This window comes from Mus caroli, unplaced genomic scaffold, assembly GCF_978045245.1.
Source record: "Mus caroli unplaced genomic scaffold, Mus_caroli_1 scaffold_6, whole genome shotgun sequence".
Lineage (NCBI taxonomy): Eukaryota > Metazoa > Chordata > Mammalia > Rodentia > Muridae > Mus > Mus caroli.
In genome coordinates this window covers 45,554,209-45,580,384 of record NW_028227261.1, presented here as the reverse complement: position 1 = coordinate 45,580,384, position 26,176 = coordinate 45,554,209, and the positions used below count along the sequence as shown (strand labels likewise).

Genomic DNA, 26,176 nt, shown 5'->3' with positions numbered 1-26,176 from the left:
TCAACACTGGTACCAATAAAGATGATACAATTCATTAGATATTAATGATATACAGATAATTCTAGTAAAAATATTGTATAATTTTCATGATGCCAGGTATATGTAGGACATTGAGACAGAAATAGTGGTAATGGTTACATGACTGTATGCATGTGTCGGAATTCACAGAACTATATACAATATAATTCTTTTATTGTATGCTCATTTGAAAATAAAATTTTTCAGAAGGAAAATACACAGTTCATAGGATGGACTTGAAAATCCATTTTAACAGAATTGTATTATCTTATATTAAAAACTTATTTAAATACTAGCATTGTTAGCATAAGGCTGGGTCATTTGTATATGTGTTTTATACCCATCTTACAAAATGACTAATTGGAAAATGTCCTATTTTATAGACAACAGTAGGATAGCACAGTGTTTACATTACAGACCCTGGCTGTGGAGTAGCAGGTCTCAGAAGTTGAGGTCTGTGACTATTATTAGCACTGCCAGAAGAAATTGCTTACGAATCAGTTCTGTGTCATTGTCCTCTTGAGTTAGTTTCTAACCCCCTCTTATGTAAATGAAGATAATAGTCTTATGTTCAGTGCATGTCTTAAAGATTAAGATAATAGATAATAAAGCATATAATATACCTTGTGGTCTTTAGTTAGAAGCACATAAATGTTATCTATTATTTTTTATTTTAGGGTGACCTGAAAATAAATGTTGGAATTGGTATAGTCTTATTTCATCCTTGTATAATTGAAGAAACAGCCATTATGTTATGAACCCAAGATCACTTACAGAGTCAGACTTGTTATCTGTTGCTTTAGTATTATTTCCTCTTAAATTACAGTGCTTCTCTCATAATGGGATATGTAATGGATAAGAGGAATTGGGAGAGGAGACTTTTCAAATGATTTTGCATTCTATCCTTTTGATTTTAAGATTTTTATTTTTTTATTTTTTTATTTTTTTGGTTTTTCGAGACAGGGTTTCTCTGTGTAGCCCTGGCTGTCCTGGCACTCACTTTGTAGACCAGGCTGGCCTCCAACTCAGAAATCCGCCTGCCTCTGCCTCCCGAGTGCTGGGATTTATTTTTTATTTTTTTAATGACAGGGTCTCAAGTGTCTCAGGTTGACCTCAGACTTGCTATGTAGCCAATGATAACCTTGAGCAATGAGATAGGCAGGCATGCATACAACCATACATTGTTTAGACAGTGCTGCAGGATCAAACCAGGGCTTTCTGCATATGAAACAGCACTCTCTCTGTGAAGGTACATCTTCACCAGCCCATATCATTTTCATTTTTGGTAACATTTTATCTAGATTTGCTTATACTTTTTTAGCATGTATAAAGGATTTATCCTGAGGGGGAAAATAGACTAAATAATTATTTATTTATAAAGGACAAAGAATACAGTCTGTGGAATTTTTTTCAATGCAAATACTGTAGGTATATCTGGAACAAAGAACATATTTTGTTATCTTAACCCATCTATTCATGTAAAGCAATAGAATTATTCAGCTTTACAACCAACCCAAAATATTTGTGAACATCTCTTATCTAGGAAAGGGATAAAGCCTTGTATACAAGTTTTAATCCAATGATCAATTTGTCTGTATATCTGTGAGTATCTTATTACTGTTTACTAGGAGAAGGAGCTGTAGAATTTCACTTTGTAAGTCAAGACCAGCCAACCATGGAAAACAAACCATCACGTAGTTGAGAGCACTTTTACATTTGCTTTTCAAAATGATGTCTGTCTGTCAGGGAAATATCTAAAGTGTGTCTGCCTGTGGGCACCTTTACTCTTCACTGTGGAGAAACTACTCAGTACACAGTCATGTACTTTCTTGTTCTATATTTCGGTCCTGGAAATTTCTTCCAATGCCTTCTATGTGGTAAGTCCAAGCCAAGCTACCCAGAATAGCAGCATTTCTGCTGTCAGGAAACTTGCCATTTGTCTGTAAAAGTGAAATTTCAGAGGCTGAAGCAATTAAGAGAGTAATAGGAATGAAGGGACATAGGCCATAGTCAAGTGGGCTAGCAGAGATTCAGAAGAGGAGGAAATGCACATAGGCCAGAAGAACAGAAAGTAGCATATGTGTGAATGATTTGTTTGAAGCTTTGTGTATGCATGCCAGAGGCCAGAAGAGTGCATCAGACCATTTGGGTGCTGAGAGCTGAATCTAGAACCCCTGAAGGAACAGTAAAGTCTCTTAACTCTAAGCCATCTCTCCTATCCCTGTGCCTCCATTTTTAAATTTCATTTTATGTGTATGGGTGCTTGATCTACATGTAGGTACCACATGCATGCCTCATGATCATAGAGACCAAAACAGGACATCCTATCCCTAGGGACTAGAGTTAGAGACAATGGTAATCCACAATGTAGATGCTTGGGAATCAAACCAGGAAATCTCTGAAAGGGTAGCAGTACCCTTAACCACTGAGCCATCTCTCAAGCCCCTTGTTCTTCTATCAGTTTGTAGCTACTTGTACAGTTTTCGGGATGGCTTTATCAGTTAATACTTGTAAAGTACTTAGATTACTATCTGATATCTATTAATTATCTAGGAAATATTTTGTGTAGTGATGTTACTTGAAACTGAGTTTGAAAGAATGAATGGGAAATAACAGTTTGGACCTAGGAAAGGGAAGACATTTTAAAATCTAAAAATAAGATACAGCTTATAGCTTTACATGGCTTGGTGCAGGTGGGAAAAAAGTGTTAATAATTTAATAGTATTAGAAGCAGTTGTCCATAGAAAGGACTGAGGAAGCAGGAAAAAAAGTGTGGTATGGTACTTTTTTTAATACGGTGTACATCTATATTCTGGTAAAATTTGAACTTAAACTGTGAGTAGTTAATGCTGTTTTTTTTTTTTTTTAATCAGAAAATTTACCCCATTTGAACTTAGGTAACTATGTTGTCTGAAGCACACTTGCCATGCTCAATCTTTACAATAATATTGTTATGATAATCTGCTTTTCAAAATTAGTCTACGGAGCACTTTGTTAAGAATGCAGATTTCTAGGCTTTTGTGTTGAAAATTCTGCTAGTGAACCAGGGAGTGCTCTATACTTTTTAGGTTTCCTATATGAGGAGTGATTTCTGTGCATCTTAAAATTTGAAGACTGTTGGGTTAGTGGCTTTTGCAGGTGTTTGGCATAACAAGCACAACTCAGTAGGGCGCACCCTGGCAAGTTACATAGTCACATTTGTCTGTCAGGAAGTAGTAATGCTTTTCTGTGGTATTGTAGGAATGAAAAGAGACAATTGTAAACTGACTGTACTCCATATTTGTGTATGTTACCATCTCTTCCAAGCTTGTAGTCTATTTCTCAGAACTAGTGAGAAAAGAGAAGTGTCTCAGAAGTTGTGTCTCCATTTCTAAAAAAAAAAAAAAAAAAAAAAAAGACTAATGTCAATTAGGTATGCACTAAGTGTTTTATAAATGTGTAAGTGAAAGACTGAGTGAAGCAATGAGTTTTCTGGGGAGAAACAGGAAACTGTGAAACCCATGGAAATAGAAATGTCAAATCTGAACAAGAGAGAACAGGGTTTAACAGAGGTGCTTGGAAATGTGTGGTCCAATCCCAGGCCACACGGCAGGTAAGTAGATAGTCTTTGATTTGGGTAAATCTTTACACAAATGCTCACAAGCTAGCTGCCTTTCTCTAAGGTAGACATTGAGACAGTTCCCCCTTTAAATCCTGCCTCTAAAGAAATTAGCAAACCACTCCTAGATCCAGCTTTTCAACTCACTGCCACATACCACCTCTACCCAAATGAAAAAGAATCTTTTCTAAACACTCCTACCGGAAATTCCAGAGACATTCTAGCAGGGCAAGACTTCAAGATTAAAACTTGGCAGCTCCTTGTCATGTGTAATTTCATTTCTCTGATTTCATGGTCCTAAAGTGGGCTATTTTTAAATTACTTTATTTAAAACTGATGTTAACTGGAGTTTCTTTAATAACTAGTCTTCAATGTGAACAGTAATTCTAATATTTAGATTCGATCTTTATGTAATTGGAACCTGAAAAAAAAAACACCGTTAGATTTTCCATAGTTTTCACTATGTTGTTTTTGAGTGTCCATTAATGACTTTGTAGACAAATCAGTTTAGCTCATATAGATCTAGATGCAAAAGGTTTATTTCTTGTTTGTAGACTAATTGCTGAGAATGTGTAAGATCCTGAGTTATGTATGAACATCTTCTCTATGGAGGGTGGGTGGGCATGAATTCACGTGCACGTGTTTGGGATGTGCGGGGTTGAGTGTGGTATGTATGGTATGTGTATATGGTGCTTGCACATGAGTATGCTGTTGCTATGTGTCTATTTGTATTCATATGAAGGACAGAGCAAAACAAACATCTTCCTATATCATTCTCAGTATTAATATCTTGAGACAGGATCTCTCACAAAACCAGGAGTTCGCCTTTTTGATTAGGCTGACCGGCCAACAAGCTGTCAGGATCCTCTTGTCTCTGCCCCTAATGCCTACATTATACAAATAGATAGGAATAGACAAACAGGTGATAGATAGATAGATAGATAGATAGATAGATAGATAGATAGATAGATAAATAGATAGATACTTGTGTAACCAAATATTCATGTGCTGTTCGTTGGTGTTTTTAGACACTACCGAGCATTTGTGTAGGACTAAAGACACAGATGAAAGAAAGCGAAGTTTGTTTATAGTCTGAAAGAAGTCATATTAATTGATGAGAGAAATTATAAACCTGGAGGTAAATATCCCTTTGTTATCTCTATGGAGAGACCATTAGTAGTCAATTGAACAAAATCTATACTTAGTACTCTTGTTAATTCATGTAGCAAATCGAAACAAATTCTTCACATGCAGAAAAATAATTCTATGACTGTCCTTTATGCTAATGTGAGGAGTGTGTTTGCATCTTTTGCGGGGGGTGGAGGGATATAAATTCAACAGAAATAAAGTAGAAAGACCTTTTAGGTTAAGTATTAGCATTGTTACCAGCTGTGGAACCCTGGGGAAATTACTTCCCCTTTCTAAGTCTCAATTTCTTCATCTTTAAATAGGTCCCCTTTTGGCCAAACTGATTATTGTGAGAATACGTGTGAAAGTGCTCTACAAACTTTGAAATACAAAACTTGAAGGATTAAAACTCCTAGATAAAAACATAGGAAGGGTATTCAGTAATATTTCCTTTACAAATACTTAATCATAGATTTGACGAGATAGACAGGAAATGAGAGTATTTTACAGAACGAAAGCCTTCGTGGTATTCTTTCCTCTTCTGCCCTTGCCCCAGAGCCTTTTGCTAGACTTACTATGTAATAGAACTATGTTGGAAAGAAAATCCATGTCTATCCACAGCTTGCTCTTTCTTTTCTTTCTTAGAGTGTGGCCTTAATAGACATGTCCTTCTGAGAATAATTTACTAATTGGATGCTGAGAAGCCTTTTGCTGGAACAAGTTTTGTCAGAAATATTGATTTCTGTATGACCATTAAGAATCGCTGCTCATGAACAATGATGTGTGAAGTAGGATTTACCAGGACATCTTTTTTTACAGCATATATTCTGTCTCATTCAGTCTAGAGTGGGACTCAATTGCTGGCACACTCCAAATTGATGTCCATGTTGTATGTTTCAAGAGTTACAACATGAAATGATTCATAGCTACTGTTCCTCTCTTTATACTGGAAAAGTCAGAAGCATCTCCATGGATTTGCTCCTTATGCTTCATCATTCATAAATCCTTTTTGGACATTAGATTTGATCATCTGTAACTTCTCTATTGTATTTGTTTTCCTTGAATCTCTGTGTATTAAAATTTAGGAAACTTCAAATCATTTATATTTAATTAATCTTCCTTCTTTCAGGCTTCTTTTTAACCTGTCCACTTGTTTGTTTGCTTAGGTTGGGGAATACATACATACATACATACATACAGTACATTTTGATCATATCATAATCCTCCCAGCTTCTCCCCTATTTCCTGTACCACTTTTCCCTCTGACTTAATGTGTTCCTTTTTTTTTTTTTTTTTTTTTTAACCCACTGAGACAACTCAGTGCTACCTGCCTGTGCATGGGTATAGGATAGTCTACTAGAACATGGGTGGCCTCACAGAGGCAATATTTCTGAAGAAAACTGACTTCTCCTACAGCAGCCATCAGTTACAAATAGCTCAGAGGCGAAGGGTAGAATTAATGAGCCCTTCCCTCAACTATACAGGGATTTTATCTGGCTATATGCAAAGTAAGCAGTCTTATGCAAGCAGTCTCGGCTGCTATAATTCTTATGTTCAAGGGCCCTGATATGTCCAGCAAATACTGTCTTGTTGCAGACATCCACTACCTCTGACTCTTAAAATCTTTCCACCCACTCCTGTGCAATGATGCTTGAGACTTCGGTGGAGGGATTGTGATATAGCTGTCTTATTTAGAGCTGGGCACTTCCCAGTCTCCTACTTTTTACATACTGACCAGTTGGCAGTCTTTATATTAATTGTTATTTATTGTAAAACGAAGCTTCACTTGTGAGAGTTGAGAGATGTGCTAATCTATAGCTATAAAGATAAGACTGTAGTTTATTACTTTGTCCACTTAGCAAATTTATATTATTAGATTCTTCCCTAGGGCCTATGACCTACCCATTCACAGGGTTATTTTGGCCCAGTTAACAATACCAGATGTGAATTCCATCTTGCGGAATAGATTTACATCCCATCAAAAATTGTTGGTTACTCCCATAACATTGGTACTGCAATTGTACCAGGGGATATAACTTGCCAGGACAGTCATTATTGTAGCTTTCTGGATTCACAGCTGGATAAAGCTCTTGATTATTTTCTGCCCTACCACCATGCATGTCACCTTCGAGCATGATGAAAGCTAGCCAATAGGGATGAAGCTTCCAGGTTGACACCACTTGATTTCTCCCTGTTCTATTACCCAAGAATGTCATCTCCAGTGACAGATCTTATCATGAAGTTGTGGGGTGCAACCAAGGACATTGGGAGTAGCCTGTAATCTTTGAAGGGGACCTCACTGTCTATGGACACACACTACCCAAGATTTTTTTTTTTAAAGGAACCTGTCCCTAGCATTGGCCTTTGTTTTTTGTTTGTTTGTTTTTGTTTTGATAGCCGTTGATGCCTGAGAGTAGCATTCTACCCCATTCTAGAGTTACTTCACTTAAACTCCTTTTATATGTGAATAGATATGTATTTTAGGGAAATGCTACAGTAGGTTTCCATATGACATTTTCTCTTTTTTTTTTTTTTCAGCATTCCCATATTATTTTAAGAGATTTTCATCCAGACATTACAAAGAATCTGTGGCTATACTATATTTATAGATGCAAAGATATTTTTATCAGTTTAATTATTAATATGTAGGTTAAAAATCAGTGACTAAAAGGACAGGCAAAAGGCACTTCTGCACACAAAATATGCATCTTCTATGTTTTTCAAGATATCTTCAATTTAAAAACATATTTTTTCATACAGTACATTTTTGATCATATTCTTTCCCCTCCTCTACTCCTCTCAGACTCCCTCACCTCCTTATTCATCCAATTTCATGGTCTGTCTATAAAAAACAAATAGGAAAGGCAACATAAAAAAAAAATCAAAACAGACAAACTCAAAAAGAAAAATCAATAAGAGAATAAAACCCAAAAAGCAACAAATGATCCCCAGAAAACTAAGCAAACATACACACACACACACCCCCATAGAGTTTCCTGAACTTGAAAGCTAGCAAGAAGGAATGTGTGGGAAGGTTTGAATGAAGGAAAGAAAGGGGAAATGATATCATTGTAATCTCAAACATAAAATAAAAAATGGTGAAGACCATTTTGTATTCCTCCATCATTCTGGGTTATAGGTCCTATCTAGAGAATGGTTCATATACCCATTGGCACTCCTTTAGTGAAAACTGATTTTCCCATTCTCAACATGTAACAACTGCAAATGCCTTCTTGGTTAGAGAAAGGACTTTGCGGTATCCTTTCTCCTTCTGGGATTTTGTCAAGACATGTTTTATCTGAAGTTTGAATGGTCTGGGATTTGACTTCTCAAGTCTGCAGACATAGCTTTTTTTTTTTTTTAATTGAACTAATTTTTAAATTATATTCAGCACAATATAAATTGTTTGGCAATTCAACACAAAATTGATTGGCAATTTTTATGCCAATCATAAAAATGATGGGCATGTTATTAACTGAACATAAAGTCTTTTTGTTTGTTTTATTGTTTTGTTTTTAGTAGAGCTTTAAAATCTTGGCTATTACTGTGGTACAAACCCAAAATAAGAACAATTTTTAGACATTGGAGTTCATTGTAATAAGGCTGTATTTCAATGTCCCTCATATCACCAAAGGATTTTACCTCCATAGTAGCTAAGCTAAGAGTTGACAGTTCTGCCAGGCAGTGGTGGCGCATGCCTTTAATCCCAGAACTTGGGAGGCAGAGGCAGGCAGATTTCTGAGTTTGAGGCCAACCTGGTCTACAGAGTGAGTTCCAGGACATCCAGGGCTACACAAAGAAACCCTGTCTCGAAAACAAAAATAAAGTTGACAGTTCTACTGCACCAAGGAATGAATTATAGGTACAATTATTTTGATACAGATTTCCTGCTATGGTCAGAGTTATTTGACTTGAGTGATTGTCATCATTCTCAGCCCACAGGGAACAGGTTACATTCATTTAAGAAATGATGTGTGTATTAAGACAGTCTGTCAATGAAGTCTTTCATCAACTGTTTCAATGAACAGTGGTTCTGCTTGGAGGGTGGCACAGACATTAAGTGAGGGTAAGATTCTGATTCCTTGGCTGTGATGATTTTGAAAAGCATTCATCTCAGAAAAAGAGTAACTTATAAGGTCCTCTTCTTCAAAATTGATACAATAATTATAAATATCAAGCAAAAGATTCAGTCTCACTCTTTGTTGTTCTCTTACAAGCCACCTCCCAAATTAATTGTCTACGTTTCTTTTGGCTGTATAAATAATTTTGAAATATGTAAGTTGTTCTGAAAACCATAGTATAGTGTAAAAACATCAAATAAACAATCCTACTAATAGAGAGGCTGAGGTAGGAGAGGCATGATTTCAAGACCATTATGTGGTACACAGCAAGACACTGTCATTTACAAATAAGCAGAAAGTGTATATGGATTGTACAATATTGGACCTATTTCTCCTATTACCATATTAGAGGGACCACTGGATGACAGCCAACAAATTTCTAATACCTCATATTTTTGAATTTCAATTGAATAGGGTATGTTGGTAATATCAATTTTCATATTAAGAGATATTAACGAGAAGTGATTGTTACTTCCCTTTTGTTGTTAGAGGTGGAATTATGTTTGTATGGGTTTGTTGAAAGATTACTTTCTTGCTTTTTCTAGGGTGTAGTTTCCCTCTTGTGTTGGTGTTTTCCATCTATTATCCTTTGTAGGGCTGGACTTGTAGAAAAATATTGTGTAAATTTGGTTTTGTCATGGAATATCTTGTTTTCTCCATCTATGGTAATTGAGAATTTTGCTGGGTTTAGTAGCCTGGGCTGGCATTTCTGTTCCCTTAGGGTCTGTATGACATCTGCCCAGGATCATCTAGCTTTCATAGTCTCTGGTGAGAAATCTGGTGTAATTTTGGTAGGCCTGCCTTTATATATTACTTGACCTTTTCCCTTACTGATTTTAAAATTCTTTCTTTGTTTAGTACATTTTTGTTTTGTTTTGATTATTATGTGATGTGAGGAATTTCTTTTCTGGTCGAGTCTGTTTGGAGTTTTGTAGACTTCTTATATGTTCATGGGCATCTCTTTCTTTAGGTTAGAGAAATGTTCTTCTATAATTTTGTTGAAGATATTTACTGGCCCTTTAAGTTGGGAATCTTCACTCTCATCTATACCTCTTATCCTTAAGTTTGGTCTTCTCATTGTGTTCTGGATGTTTTGGGTTCAGAGCTTTTTGCTTTTTGCTTTTTGCGTTTTCTTTGACTGTTGTGTCAATGTTTTCTATGGAATCTTCAACACCTGAGGTGTTGTATTCTGTTGGTGATGCTTGCATCTATGACTCCTGATCTCTTTCCTAGGTTTTTCTAACTCCAGGGTTCTCTCCCTTTGTGGTTTCTTTATTGTTTCTATTTCCATTTTTACATTCTAGATAGTTGTGCTCATTTCCTTCACCTGTTTGATTGTGTTTTCCTGTAATTCTTTAGGGGATTTTTGTGTTTCCTCTTTAAGGGCTTCTAGCTGTTTACCTGTGTTCTCCTGTATTTCTTTTTTTTTTTTTCTTTCTTTCTTTTTTTTGCATTAATTTATTTATTTTTTATTAGATATTTTCTTTATATACATTTCAAATGCTATCCCAAAAGTTCCCTATACCCTCCCTCTGCCCTGCTCCCCTACCCACCCACTCCCGCTTCTTGGCCCTGACATTCCCCTGTACTGGGGCATATAAAGTTTGCAATACCGAGGGGCCTCTCTTCCCAGTGATGGCCGACTAGGCCATCTTCTGCTACATATGCAGCTAGAGACACGAGCTCTGGGGGTACTGGTTAGTTCATATTGTTGTTCCACCTATAGGGTTGCAGACCCCTTCAGCTCCTTGGGTGCTTTCTCTAGCTTCTCCATTGGGGGCCCTAATGGAACCCGGGGATCCATCCCATAATCAGCCACCAACCCCAGACACTATTGCATATGCCAGAAAGATTTTGCTGAAGGGACCCTGTTATAGCTGTCTCGTATGAGGCTATGCCAGTGCCTGGCAAATCTCCTGTATTTCTTTAAGGGAGTTATCTATGTCCTTCTTAAAGTCCTCGATCATCATCATGGGAAATGATTTTAGATCTGAATCTTGCTTTTCCAGTATGGTGCTGTATCCAGCACATGCTATGATAGTAGAATTGGGTTCTGATGATGCCAAGTAACCTTGGTTTCTGTTGCTTATGTCCTCCCACCATCTGAATATCTTTAGTGCTATCTGCCCTTGCTATATCTGACTGGAGCCTGTCCTTCCTGTAATCCTGGTTGTATCAGAACTCCTCAAAGTCAAGCTGTGTCTGTGATCCTGTGATTTTGGGATTCTGTGATCCTGAGATCCTGGTATGTCCAAGCTCCTGGGATCCTGGGATCCTAGGTGTGTTAGAGCACCTGGGAGTGGAACTTCCTCTGGGTGTTGTGGGACTGGCTTCGGAGTTTATGCCCAAGTGCTCAGGGCACCAACCCAGACAGACAGGAAGGAACTTGTGGTCCCAGTTACTCCTGGTGTTGGGACAGATGTTGTATCCTTCTCTGATCCTATAATCCTGGGCGTGTTCTCCATATGACATTTTCAAAGCTCTTTAGTATCCTTCCCCATATTCTCTCTACCTGCATTTTTAATTTTGTTTTTTGTATACTGATCAGTTGGCAGTCTTTATATTAATTTTCATTTATTGTAAAAAGTTTCTCTTGTGAGGGTTGAGAGATGTGCTATTCTATAACTCTAAAGATAAAAACTCCATTTAAGCCTTCCTGTTCCATTATTTCTCCTCATTGCTTCACATCACCTACTTTCTATCTCCTTCCCTTGAAATTCACCACCACCTCACCCACCACTACCCTGCAAATGACCTTATAGTAGTTCCAAGCCTTCAACACTACTCTAACTTAAACATCCATATCTAAAGATTAAAAAATATTATCCTCACATGAGAGGGAACATGTGGCATTTGTCTTTCTGGGTCTAGGCTAACTCATTCAATATGATTGTTTCTAGCTTCACCCATTTACCTTTGGATTCATAATTATATTCTTTACAGCTGAATAATACACCATGGTGTAAATGTACTACATTTTCCTTACTCATTCCTCAGTTAAGAGAACACCTAGGCTGTTTCTGTTTCCTAGCTGTTATGAACAGAGCAGCAGTGAACATGGATGAATGGGTTCTTCTGTCCTAGGATATAGAAGTCTTTAGGAATATGCTCAAGAATTGTATGGCTGTATTATTTTGTAGATGTATTTTTAATTTATTGAGGAACCTCCATGGAAATACACACACACACACACACACACACACACACACAAACTACTTTGAAATTTTATTTTATGCCAATTAGAATGGCTAAGATCAAAAAGACCTAGCAGCAAATGTTAGCATGAACATGCAGAAAGACTACACTAAACTCAGTGTCTGGGAATGCAGAGTAGTCTATTAATGTTTTGAAGTATTGTCAGTCACATATTTTCTAAGGCTTTGCAGAAATTAATATGGAATATTTATACCTAAATGAAGTATACCGTTTAGGGGTTAGAGAGATGGCCCAGTGACTGAGAGCATTTGTTCTTGGAAAGGACATGGGTTCAATTCCTAGCACCAACATGGTTGTTCACAACTACCCATAACCCAGTTCTAGAGGATCTAACACCTTCTGCAGTCACTAAGCACATGAGGAAACCATGCATTCACATGGTACACAGACATCTATGCAAGGAAACTACTCATAGTATAAATGTTAAAAAAAAAAAACCATAAAAATGAGACTCATCAAAGAAACATCACTTTAAAAAACAACTATAGTTTAATAAGTTCTAACAAATACCCACAAAATGTTCTCTACCATCAAATTTTTGAACTGTACATCCCTCCCAAAAGCTTTTCGTACTTCTCTGTACTTTCTTGCCTGTCTTTTTACCAACTCTAGTAGGAAGCTCTTTCTATCAGTATAAATTTATTTGCACTTTATAGTTTTAAAAAGGATTAAATCATGCCATAGCTAGCTTTTCTCACTGTCCAAAAATATTTTTGAGATTCATCTGCATTGTTACATATATCATCATTTCATTATTGCTGAATAGTATCTCGTATATTAGTATATCTCGTAGATATAGTACAATTTCCATTCCTGAACAGCATTCCATGTACAAGTTCCATTTTTTGTGTGTAGGTTAGATTTTTATCAATGTCAATTTTTTTAATGAAAGTGGAGCTTCTATAAAATGGTTAATGTTTCATATATATAGTTTAATGGCACTTAAGTTTTTCCACAAATTGTCCAAGCACCATCTGGAGTGTGGCATTTAAGATAATTTGCATTTGAAAGTTTTACCTAACTACTTTAAAAACAAACAAACAGTTAAATAGCCAAATGATTCTAGTTTATTTTACAATATATTTTGTGGCTAACTTCTAACAGACTCAAATTTTTCATTCACTGTTAGGCATTTTGGATCTTAAAACAACCTGTGAATATATAGAGCAAGTTTGACCTCCAACAGCCACTAGCAGTGTGATGAGGATAAAATTTGCACATTTGAGATGAGTCTGAGATTAGTTCTTGTCCAGTGGTCATTAAAAACAAACACTGCAGATTTTATATAACTGTGAATGCTGATAGCCGGCAGTAGGAAGACATCCCTTTACCAACTGTCTTCTTCATAATTTCCACTCAGTAAAATCAATGAAAATGCTTGTTTCCATTCTTTCTCTTGTTTCAATTTAGGGAATGAGACTAATCAGTGTCATTTATCCTTCATTTTAATGCTGTCTTCTTAGGCCTTGCTCTTCTGTGTTGACTTTTTTCAGAATGAGTCACTCAGTTCTCAGCCAGCTTCTTCAAGTTCTAAATCAATGAAGTTTGAAAGCATAAGAACTCAGTCATGATTGGCTTGAAATTTATGCAAATATCATTGATTAAAGGCTTTATGTACCTACTGTCTAAAATTGTAAGAGAAATTGCCATGTATTATCATGTCAGAGGTTTCAGTAACTGTTCTAAGTAAGAAATGTTTAGACAAACGCTCCTACTTCTGCTTATAATTTGCATTTTTCTGGTTTGCTTTTTAAATTTTCTTTTATGTTGTTTGGTGAAGTGGTCTCTAAGATTAACAGTTTGTTGTGGAAATAGAATAGCATCACAGTGAACTGTTGGTACATTCAAATAGGCCAAGGCCTGGAGTCAGTTTTAATGTCAAAAGGCAAAATGAAACAATGTGATTAGAGCCCGAAGATTAATAACAGGAATTATGCCAGTCTTCAGTCAGATGTTTGGTTATCTTTATGAATCTTTGTGTTTGACTTAAGTTTGTATTTTTAGATCCAGTCATTTACTATATAACCCAGGATGGCATTGAATGCACCATCGTCCTGTCTCTTCTTTCCAAGTGCTAAGGTTGTAGGCAAATACCACTCGCCGGGCTGGCAGAAGTATTATTTATGTAAGGCTGTAGTAGACTCTGTGCAAGGCTGTGGCTCTGTTAGTCTTTTGTGATAGTTACTTTCAGTCAGTCATATAAGATACTTTCCCTTATAGTCACCCAACTTTATTTATTTATGGTTTTCTTAGGCTTTGTATTTTTATTCTGTAACTTCAGATGATATAATTTGGGGGTTATATTTCATTTGTGAGCTATCACAAGTAAAATTTCTATAAAAGTTTGTGTGCATGTTTATGTATGAGCACCTCTCATTTGTCTAGAGTAGTACTTGGACTAGAACCCTGAGTCATATGGTTTATGTATGATGAACATTTTCATAAAATGCCAAGATGTTTTCCAAAGTAGCTAAGCCATTTTGCATTCTCACCAGCAATGTGCAGAAATGTCAGTACTACCATATCCTTGTTAACGCTCAGTATAGCATTTTTTCTTTTAGGCATTCAAATGGGTGTGTAGGATCCATTTAGTTTGCATTTCCTATTAACTAATGAGATAAGGAATCTTTTCGTGTGACTCATTTATTTTACATATGCTTTTATTAGTGAAAGGTTTAAAAATCTTAGCTATTTTAAAATTTGGGTTCTTATTTATTTATTTATTTATTTATTTGAGAGTCCTCTGCATATCTAAGATACAAAGTTCTTTATTTGACCTGGTACGTAAAGACTTTTATTTTACTTCCTTTTATAAAGTTTTTCTTGTCTTTAAGAGAACAGAAGTGTCTTAGGATTTTTATTGCTGTGGAGAGACACCATGTCCAAAGCAACTCTTTAAAAAAAAAAACAATCGTTTCGTTGGCGCTGGCTTAAATGTTTCAGAGGTTCATCAGGGCAGAAAGCATGGCAGCCTACAGTCAGACCTGGTGCTGGAGAAGGAGCTGAGAGTTCTACATCTTGATCCAAAGGCAACCAGAAGGAGACTTCAGAGTCTACCTACACAGTAACACACTTCCTCCAAGGAGGCCAAACCTCCTCCAGTAAGGCCACACCTCCTAATAATGCCAGTCCCTATGGCCAACATTAAGCCAATGAATCTTTGGGGACCAAACCTATCCAGTCACCACAAGAAGTTTTAATTTTTATATTTAGATTCAACTGAAGCATTTTTTTCCTTTTATGTATCCATTCTTTTGAATCAGACTTAGAATTGTCTCCTAACACGTGGTCACTGTGCTTTCCGGTGTTCCTCTTGTAGAATTGATTTAGAGCTTACATTTAGGTCTATGACCCATTTCAGTTGTCCTGTAGATAGACCTATGCATTGAAATTTGAGCTATGTAGATATCTAGAAGTTCTAGCACCATTCTTACAGCACTACTCTTTTCTACCAAATTACCTTGTTGCCTCTGTGGAAAAGGAGTTTGTTTATAGAACATAGGTCCATATCTGAATTCCACCTTTTCCTTTGCTCTGCCTTTATGCTGACACTATGTATTTGCTTTAGCATCATGACGAATGTGGATAGTCAAAGGAGTCTTGGCTGTTTTTCTCAGAGCTTTTGCAATTGTTCTAGGTCCCATGCATTTCTGCATGCGCTTGCTAGTTTCTTCGGGTATTTTGGTTGGAATTATGTTGAATCCATAGATCTTTTAAAGAGAATTGTCAAAGAAACACTTAGTTTTGGAGATAATTGTCATAAAAACACTGATTTTTCTAATACATGAAAGTTATTTCTTTCCATTAGATTCTAAGTTTCCTTTGGGGGATATGAGGGGTGGGGGAGTCAAGACAGAATTTCTTTGTATATAGCCTTGACTGTTTTAGAACCCTCTCTATAGACTAGGCTTCCCTTGAACAGATCCTTAGTTTCTTAATAATATTTTACTACCTTTGATGTACAGATCATTTGTGTGTTTTTTCACAATATTTCATGTATTTTATGCTTTCATAAATGATGTATTTAAACCTGTAAGTTCTGGTCATTTATTGTTAGTATATAGAAATGTAATTGTTTGCTTATGTCTTATATCCTACAATCCTGCTAATTCACTTATTAATTGACTTTGATAGAATTCATAAATTCCCACGACTTATTATTTTTCTGAATAAAGGGAGTTCTACATCTCCCTTTCCATTAAGCATAACTTTTATTTCTTCTTTTGTTTTTTTGTCATTTTAAAATCTCTGAAGTTCATGAGGTAAAAGATAATTTCAGCTGCCCTTGCCATATGAAGAATGGTAATAAATAAATAAATAAATAAATAAATAAATAAATAAATGGGAAGGGGGATAATTAGTACAGATAAAGGAGTTATCATTAAAATAATTGCTTTTAAACAAACAAAGCATAACCAGTGTGAATCACCCTGTACTCATGCCAATGGATGCAGACAACAGCTAAACCATTTCAAATGCTCAAAATGCTTTGAATGTGATAAGATTTAGAGCAGAATGACCTTAACATAATATAGAGTAGATAAAAACCTCTGTAGATAAAAACCTACTGATAACTTTTCTTTCTTTCTTTCTTTCTTTCTTTCTTTCTTTCTTTCTTTCTTTCTTTCTTTCTCTTCTCTTCTCTTCCCTTCCCTTCCCTTCCCTTCCCTTCCCTTCCCTTCCCCCTTCCCCCTTCCCCCTTCCCCCTTCCCCCTTCCCCCTTCCCCCTTCCCCCTTCCCCCTTCCCCCTTCCCCCTTCCCCCTTCCCCCTTCCCCCTTCCCCCTTCCCTTCCCTTCCCTTCCCCCTTCCCCCTTCCCCCTTCCCCCTTCCCCCTTCCCCCTTCCCCCTTCCCCCTTCCCCCTTCCCCCTTCCCCCTTCCCCCTTCCCTTCCCTTCCCTTCCCTTCCCTTCCCTTCCCTTCTTTGACATGTTCTCACTATGTAGTCCTGACTAGCTAGCCTCAAACTCACAGAGCTATGCCTGCTTCTGCATCTCAAACACTGGTATTAAGGGCATGTGCCATTATGCTTGATTTTTTTTTTATTTTTATACTGGCTTCATGTAGCCCAGGCTGGCCTTGAGCAACTGGTTTTATTGTCTGCACCTTTTTGAGTGCTAAGATTACAGGCCTGTGCCACCAAGCCTAGCTTCTATTTTCATTTATTTATTTTGATGTAGGGGATTAAACCTAGGGCTTTGTACATGCTCAACACAGGATATATCACTGAGCTACACCCTCAGCTCCAAGTGTACGATGGATAAATAATCATCTTTTTTTAGGATAAAGCATCAATTGTTAGCAGTGAAAAGAGGAAAAAAAGTATAGCTCACCTACAAAGCAGACTGCCTGGTCAATGTAGTCAACTGGTTGGGCAGGACTGACCTGTTGTGATACTGTGTACATTCAACAAAGGGACAAGCTACCTCAGCTGGGAAGCATTTAAGCACAACTACAGTTCATAAAACAATCATTCTAAGTAAATAGTTCTGTTCTAGAACAGATCGTTGCAAATATAAAAGGATGTTAAATACAAGATATGTGCCCCAGAATGTGCCATCTGTTGTAGAGGATTTCTTAAACCAACTAGTCACTGTCATGCCTGCCCTTCTTTTCTCCTTTCATTTTACCACAAATATTCATTAAGTATCAATTTTACATTTGCCATAACATTAGCACTGGGGATATTAAGAAGGCTGATAATCCACTTGTGACATCATTAACATTTTGTGAAAGAACATACTGATCTATTGTTAAGTGCTCAGGGCTAGGTTACTCTCTTCTAGTTCCTTAAATGCTGTGTTCTGCTCCATCAGCTCTTTTGCTCAAAATTATACCTGTCTTTCATATATTTTTATAAATATAAGAGGACCAATGTGGCCAAAAGAGCAACTTTAGAGATGGAGAAGCTAATGGCAGAGCTTAGTAGGGAACTCAGGGCTCCTGAATGCCTTCCCATCTCTTTCATGCTTATATGCCCTCCTGATCATCATGGCAGAAGGACTTCTTGAACACATATGATTCAGAATGAAATCTCACAAATTCATTATTGTCTTCGTGTGTGTTTGTTATTTGTACATGGGTATTATTTGCTTTTATCTTTTCTATAGATTTCCTATGAACCTTTTCACCTGTTCTATTCAAAGCAAACTCTAACTTGGAGAATTAGAGGTAATACTGTTGAGGCACCCCTGATATACACAGATTACACTATATTATTAGACTTTTAAAAAATCCCAGGGGTTATGGTTAAACTTAATCTACAAATCTACTTTCATAACCTGAAGTGTGCCTCTTGACACTACTCCTGTGGCCATCAAATATGTCTTTGTAGAGTGAACTCTAGGCCAGCCTTGGTTACAGAGTGAGACCTTGTCTCAAAAATTTTAAAAAGGAAAGAAGGAAGGAAGGAAGGAAGGAAGGAAGGAAGGGCTCAAAAAAATTAAGAATACTTCCATGGGCCGGGCGTGGTGGCGCACGCCTTTAATCCCAGCACTCGGGAGGCAGAGGCAGGCGGATTTCTGAGTTCGAGGCCAGCCTGGTCTACAAAGTGAGTTCCAGGACAGCCAGGGCTATACAGAGAAACCCTGTCTCGAAAAACCAAAAAAAAAAAAAAAAATACTTCCATGTACCAAAAGATGCCATGGAGAAAAGACAGATCTACAAAATGTAATTAATATTTACAAATCATGTATTTGATAAGAAAAAGGGCAAAGGTCAGGTAGATATCTTTAAATAAATCCATAAATGTCCAATAAGAATGTAATTAAAGTAGTAGTCACAATATCCAGAAGGTGGAAAAAACTCAAGTGTCCACAAACAGAAAGGTGAACATGCAAATGTGGTATACAAATACATACATACACACACACACACAAATGGAATTTTAATTCAATTATAAAAAGAAATGATACAATATAAACAAACCTTAAGGACACTATATTAATGAAAGATAACTATGAGAGGATAAATACCATATATTTCTGTTCACATAGGTAAGCAGGAAACCTCACACAGACAGAATATAGAGCAGAGATTTCTGTAGGGGAGAAGAGCTGTTACCGGACTGGCTAGAAATGCTAGCTCAGTAGTGAATCAAATGAGCTGAGTAGATACCCTGACCTCTTCCTGATGTTAACAGAAAACAGCTGTATTAACGGTCTTCATTTGCAGCAAAGACAAGTTTCTTTAATGTGAACTGAGGTATAAGGATAAGTATTTAGAATGTCATAAAGAATTCTGTTGGTTTAGTAAAGTAGTTTAGATGGTTTTCCTTTAAGATCAATGACCTCACTAGCCAAGAGAAGTTGGGTAAGCTTCCAGCACCAGACATGATTTCCCTATTGCTTAGTAGGCCTTAAGTTTAATTAGAGAGGAGTTGTTATTGTCAAGGGATGTGTGCCACTATTGAACTATTTTGGATATTTGGTCATGCTAGTCATGGTTATGGTTCATAGGCATCATAGCTGGTAGCATTGCTGATTGCTTCCTTTCCTTGACAACTTATATAGCAACTTCTGGTTCTATAAAAAGTAGTCCATAGGGAGGAGGCTTTCGGGTAAGATCAAGCTTCGATTCTTCCAGTCCTTTGTCTGAAATATACAGTATCTTTAGCAATAGGATCTTACATTCAATCTCTGGGAGGTGACTAATGACAACATCAATAATCTATATTGTTTTAATAGTCTCTTGGATTCCCCTGACACTATAACTGTTCAAAACACAAATAACAACTAATAGTGGGGTGTCTATACACAACAGATACATAGACAACACAATTACCATACCTATAGCTCAAGGAACATAGAAGATGATGGGGTGGAAATGGAACAGAGGACCAGGAAGTCTGCTGTGAAATTCTGCCCTTTACAACAACAGGGAAGCTACCTGCATGACACCCCAACAATATGGCTGCCTAACCAGCACCTCAACAATGACAACACCAATTGACATGCTATTGAGGAAAGTGGAATTCTCACAGGCCCCATCCCTAGAGGAAGAACTAATGACTGCTGAGAGAGGGAGAATTAGTCTTCCTCAGCAATGAGCCTTCTAATGGTTATCTAGTACAAAGTGGTCAGCCCTGAAATCATGCAACACTAAATGGACACAGCAGGTTGTATTTATGTAACTGTGAACTTAAACATATATATAACTAGAACAGTTAGAACTGGCAGATGGCTGAGCAGTTAAAAGCACTGGCTGATCTTCCAAAGGACCCAGGCTCAATTCCCAGAACCCATCAGACAGCTGCCAGCTGCCTGTAACTTCAGTTCTAGGGGATCCTATACCCTCACAGATACATTAAAGCATGTAAAAAATAAGATGAAATAAATTAAAAATAACAATTAAAGAAAAATGTAGCCAAGAATTTGAAAATCTGTCTTCTATATATCTACCTACCTACCTACCTATCATCCATCTACATCTATCTATCTATCTATCTATCTATCTATCTATCTATCTATCCAACCATCTACCCACCCACCCACCTATCTATCTACCTATCAGAAGTTATCAGTAGGTTTGTATGTGTGGCAGAAACTCATTACATGTAAGATCATGGACAACACATCATTCAACACAAGGTGTTATGAAGCTTACAAGTAGTCACATGGTCAGTTTAAAAGTTCCTTATTTAATTGGAATACATTCATTTATTTTAAAAAAAAGTAAGACAGTTTTCCTTTTTTTCTTAAAAGAAAAAAAAAAGATGAAACTTTACCTGAATCTTTTATTTAAGGATGAACGTGAAGCCAGAGAAAATGTGAAGAGAGAGCAAGATGAGGCCTATCGCCTTTCCCTTGAAGCTGACAGGGCAAAGGTGGGTTTGGTCAAGTAACTGAATTCTAAATGGTTTTTGGTTGTCTGAACATCTTCGTCCTCCCCCCCACTCCCAGTGTCTCTATTCTTGGTTGGCCTTTAATTTGCTATATAGCCAAGAATGAATGTACTTCTTATCTTCCTGCTGCTGCCTCCAGAGTGCTAGGATCTAGTGTCACCATGCTTAGTTCGTGTTTTGTGGTGTTGGTTTTATTTCCATTCTTTCCAGGGGGCGGGGGGGGGGGGGACATTGCTATTACCACACTGCCCATGTAGATTATGTTGAACAAACCCTTTAGATATAACTTCTTTTTTTTTCTCCTCCTGTGTCCCAGTAGAAGCAACCCAGTTGAATCATATAATACAATAAAAATAATAAAGTTCCTGATAGCAGAATTCAGTACTCTATTAAACATTTATCATAAGCCTATATGAGCTTGATTCCTTTGTTTTATTATTTTTATGTAAATGTTTATTGAATATTTACTCCTTGTTCATTGTATCAACAGAGAGAAGCTCATGAGAGAGAGATGGCAGAACAGTTTCGTTTGGAGCAGATTCGCAAAGAGCAAGAAGAAGAACGCGAGGTAGGGCATAATTTAAGAAAGGAATGCTATTGTACTTGCTAGTGAGGCTATTAATATTTTTGCAACACAGTTGTGCTTTTCCTGGGCTCATGTTGGTATTAGTGATCACACCTATCTTCAGAAGATTTACCCCTGATCTTATAAAAAAAAAAAAAAACTTGATAAAGTATTAGATTCCTAGTGTTCTCTTATTTTTGTTTTTATCCCCTATTTGTTGCCTTAAATAGGCACTTCCCATCATTCTTATTTTCTTACACTGAGAATATACAATCTATATTTCTATCTTTTCCCTAAACTTTACCTATCAAAAATACAGTGTTGCTTCTACAGTGTCTTGCATTGAGCCCCTAGTTTGTTCAGCTGATCATTTCCTTTTGAGTTTATGTCTATATCAATATAGAGGAAAATTATACTCACTGTGTTTTTTACACTATGTACCTTGCTGTCTTAGTAGATAGTCATGCAGATATGGAATCTGCCCTGCCATGATTCACAGTCTTTAAAATACATAATTATGGTGCTAGAATAGTAAACATTGAGATAGATTCATGCTTAAGGGGAGTAGGAGTAAGGGAAATAAGGTGATCCTTTCAGATACGCATTTAGAATGCTTTTCTAGATATGAGGTCAATAACTTGGTTCACTAAATAAAAAATAGAAGCTATCTGAGAAGTTATAAAAAACCTAGAGGTCTAACTGATAAAATGGATTAGTTGTCATTCTTGGCAAAAGATGCCTCCTTTCAGTTCTTCACTTGTTTCACCTGTTTCTCTGGGTGTGTGTGTGTGTGTGTGTGTGTGTGTGTGTGTGTGTCTACTGCCAGTGGCCAGAGAGTGATCTGTTTACTCTTTATGTGTTTATCCTTTTTCTTTTTTTTCTTTCTTTGGCATATCTACTCTGCCCCACATTAAAAATTACAATAACAACAAGAATCGCACCAAACACGCCAAGGGAAACAAATAATAATAAAATGTTTTACACCTAGAACAACAAATTAAATCTTGGCAGGAATATATAACATGTCTGTAAAGAAGAGCAAATCAGCAGGGTAAAAATGTACTAAGTGGCATAGTGTAAATAAAACCAAAATGGCTTTGGAGTAAGACAGAGAAAAAAATCTTTCATAGCTTTGATAAGCAGACAACGTATGAAGAAGTAATATTTGAGTTAGATCTTGAATGACGTGTTGTCCATGATCTTACATGTAATGAGTTTCTGCCACACATACAAACCCTGGTTCTCTAGACAGGAAACAGCTCATTGAACTGCATTTGTCTTAACTATGTGGCTGCTTTGAATATGCTTATTTAGTAAACAAGCCTCAAGTTAAAGAGTTGTCTTCACAGGAAAGAAAAATGAACGTCAGTAAGTCATGTGTAGAAATAGAAACAGCTGAGCTTCTCACCTAGATCTTCATGACTATAAAGCTTATGCCCTTCTCCATACTCCACTCCACTCTAAGACCATGTACCATTGTATGTGTCTAGAGTAGTCATATATGTAGGAATTTTCTAGACTTTATGTCCACAAGATTTATCCACTATTCTTTTAAGCTATTTCAAGGAATAGTGTTTAAAGGACGGAGATGACTTATCAAGTAAAGATACATGCCACCAAGCCTGACTACCTGGATACGGTCATTAGGCCCTAAATGTTGGAAATAGAGAACTGACTCCCACAAGTTGTCCTCTGACCTCCACACATGAGCCATACATACACACACACACTCACACACACTATTATTGATCAATTAATGTAATATGTAAATATAGTTTTAAATTTTTTTAAGGAAATACAATTTTAAAACTTGAGAGATTCCTGCTCTTTTTGCCCGCTTTCACAGTGCTCCCCACCCCATATTTGGACTTGTTTTGTTATTCATTTGTTTGTTTTTGAGACAGTCATATTACATAGGCTGGAACAGATAGTATTAACCAGGCTGGTCTTGAACGCAGAGATCAACCTGCTTCTGCCTTTTTACGTACTGAGGTTACAAGTGTGAGCCACTGTGCCTTCTCTCTTTCCTTAATAGGATATCTCTAACCATACCATCTTGCTCAAATGTCAAGACTATATATAATTTGGTGTGGAGAAATGACTCAGTGGTTAAGAGCCCTGGCTACTTATTCTACCAGAGGGTCTAGGGAATCCAGCACCCTCTCTGACTTCTGTAGACACGGAGCGCATACACATGTAGTGCATACACATAAATGGAAACATAATTCTCACATAAAATAAAAGAATTTTAAGTACACAAAAATTCACTACATGTGTATTGATACTTTCTTCAAATAATTTACATAATTTATCCTGGGCTAAAATTTTATTTTTCAAGTATTTGTAAGGCATATCCTCTTATAAAAGACTGCACATATATGTAAATATCCCCAAACAAGAAACCTCTGAAATCTAAGGCACCTTGGCCCCAAGCATTTCATATCGGAAACAATTCTCCCTGTATATTTACTCCAGCTGTTAACATGTAAAAAGATAGGAATCCGGGGAGTGGGTGCAGCTTGACATTGCAGCTAGTCATTTCTTGTACCTTCCCATTGATATTTTCCCACAAAATAAAAGTTTTGACAATAGTGTTTTCCCACACATTCCTTACCAAATTGTTTTTTGTAAGTCCTATCCTTAAAAACTAGTTGTTTTTATTTTACCCTTACCTTGATTTTCTGTTGTTTTCATGGAATACCTACTAACATATATACCTAACTAAACATACTGTGCCGGGCGTGGTGGCGCACGCCTTTGATCCCGGCACTTGGGAAGCAGAGGCAGGCGAATTTCTGAGTTCAAGGCCAGCCTGGTCTACAAAGTGAGTCCAGGACAGCCAGAGCTATACAGAGAAACCCTGTCTTGGGGGAAAAAAAAACATATTTCATCACACGAGTTTATCAGACTTGTTTGAGGTCAGTCATTAAATTAGTTGCTTACATAACTTATGTTGGTATATAACTTACTATGTTTAAATGTAAGACATAGTTCAGACCTCAAGAAGCTCTTTACCTTGTGCAAGAGATGGACAAATATAAAATAAACTGGTAAAGATAATAATGTACATTTTAAAGCAATAGGAAGTGAGAGACCAGAAAGACTTCACAGAGGGCAGGGTGGCTGGGTACTCAACATTACATGAAGCATAATGGCATTTTGATTGGATTAGTCATTAGATGGAAAGCCAGGGGAAAGGCTTTAGATGTGAATACGTAGAGAAAGGCACAGAGTTTACTAAAGAACAGTGCCTGGACACACTTAGAGAATGGTTCACTTACTAAAGCTATGCTTTGAAAGAGCCACATTTTAAAGAATTATTGATGGGAAAGAATTAACACAAAGTTACTCACTTTTACTAGTTTTTTTTTTTCCAAAGTTATGCTTTTTCCTGTCTACCCAAAATTGTTTCCTTTTCATCTTTGATGCCTTCTGGAGTACGAAAAAAAATTAAGTAATATTGATAGCAAGAAAACAGAAATTATGTCAAGTAATGGTGGCACTCACCTTTAATCCCAGCCCTTGGGAGGCAGAGGCATGTGGATCTCTCTCTCTCTGTGAGTTCGAGGCCAGTCTGGTCTACATAGTGAGTTCCAGCACAGCCAGAGCTACACAGAGAAACCCTGTCTCAAAAAAATAAAATAAAATAAAATAAAATAAAATAATAAAATAAGGGGGAGGAGGGAAGAAAGAAAGAAAAGAAGCAGAAATTATATTAGTAGAATCCTTGACACATTCTCTTGATTTTTATTGCTAGCCCATCATCTTCACTTCCATCGCTAACAAACTTCATATGTCTAAAAATCTTAAAACTGATTTCACCCATCCCACCCAAACCTGCTTTCTGTACCTTTCCTGCCTTAATAAATGGAAAATATTTCTAGTGGTATGAGTGCAAACCTTAGTATCATGCATGACTTTTTTCTTTCACATTCATATTTAACAATTATGTTGTGTTTTGACCTACTTTAAAAATATTTATAAAACTCAAATGTTTTTCTACTAACTGCTACTACAAACTTATCCAAAAGCCACCTGACTTGAGCCAATGATTTTATTTTAACCTTCCACATAATCTTAATGAATCCTTTTGCAATTATTTCATCCTGCTTCCTAAATTAACTTCAACCTCAAAATAAAAACTAACATCTTACATTGATCTCAGTTAAATCACTGTAGAATTTCATCTCAAAACTGACAAACTTCCTAAAAACGTATATGAAGAAGACTAGAAATGGAAAAGTTGAAACAATGATGAAAAAGGAACAAGATTTGAGGATACTATCAGAGTTTAAGACCTCATATATTCATTAAAGATCTAGGGAAAACATAGGAGAAAAATCTTCATGACCTAAGGTTAAGCAAGGATTCCTTAGTAGTGACACCAAAGTTATGATCCATAAAATAAGTCATGGGGCTGGAGAGATGACTTAGTCATTAAGAGCACATTATGCTATTCTAGAAGACTCGATTTCAGTTCCCAGGACCCATGGTAGGCAGTTCTCAACTACCTGTTAAGTCTAGCTTGCAGAGGATCTGATGCCCTCTTCTGGCCTCTGTGAGCAACTGCAGTCACATGCACATACCTGAACAGACAAAAAGCATAAACTTTTTTTTTTTTTTGATCTTTACAGAAACTCTAAGAAGACTTCATCAAAATTAAGATTTCTGTGCATTGGGGATATAGATC

The 26,176-nt window shown here is 36.7% G+C and overlaps 1 protein-coding gene across 1 annotated transcript in view; it reads left to right on the top strand.

Moving 5' to 3' along the window:
• Positions 1-26,176, top strand: part of Faf1 (Fas associated factor 1) — a 298,892-nt gene that overhangs the window by 238,327 nt on the left and 34,389 nt on the right. Inside the window, exons 16-17 of the mRNA XM_021160394.2 lie at positions 20,823-20,903; positions 21,412-21,489. Of these exons, the coding sequence (XP_021016053.1) occupies positions 20,823-20,903; positions 21,412-21,489 (159 nt within the window). The remainder of the gene's footprint in view (positions 1-20,822; positions 20,904-21,411; positions 21,490-26,176) is intronic.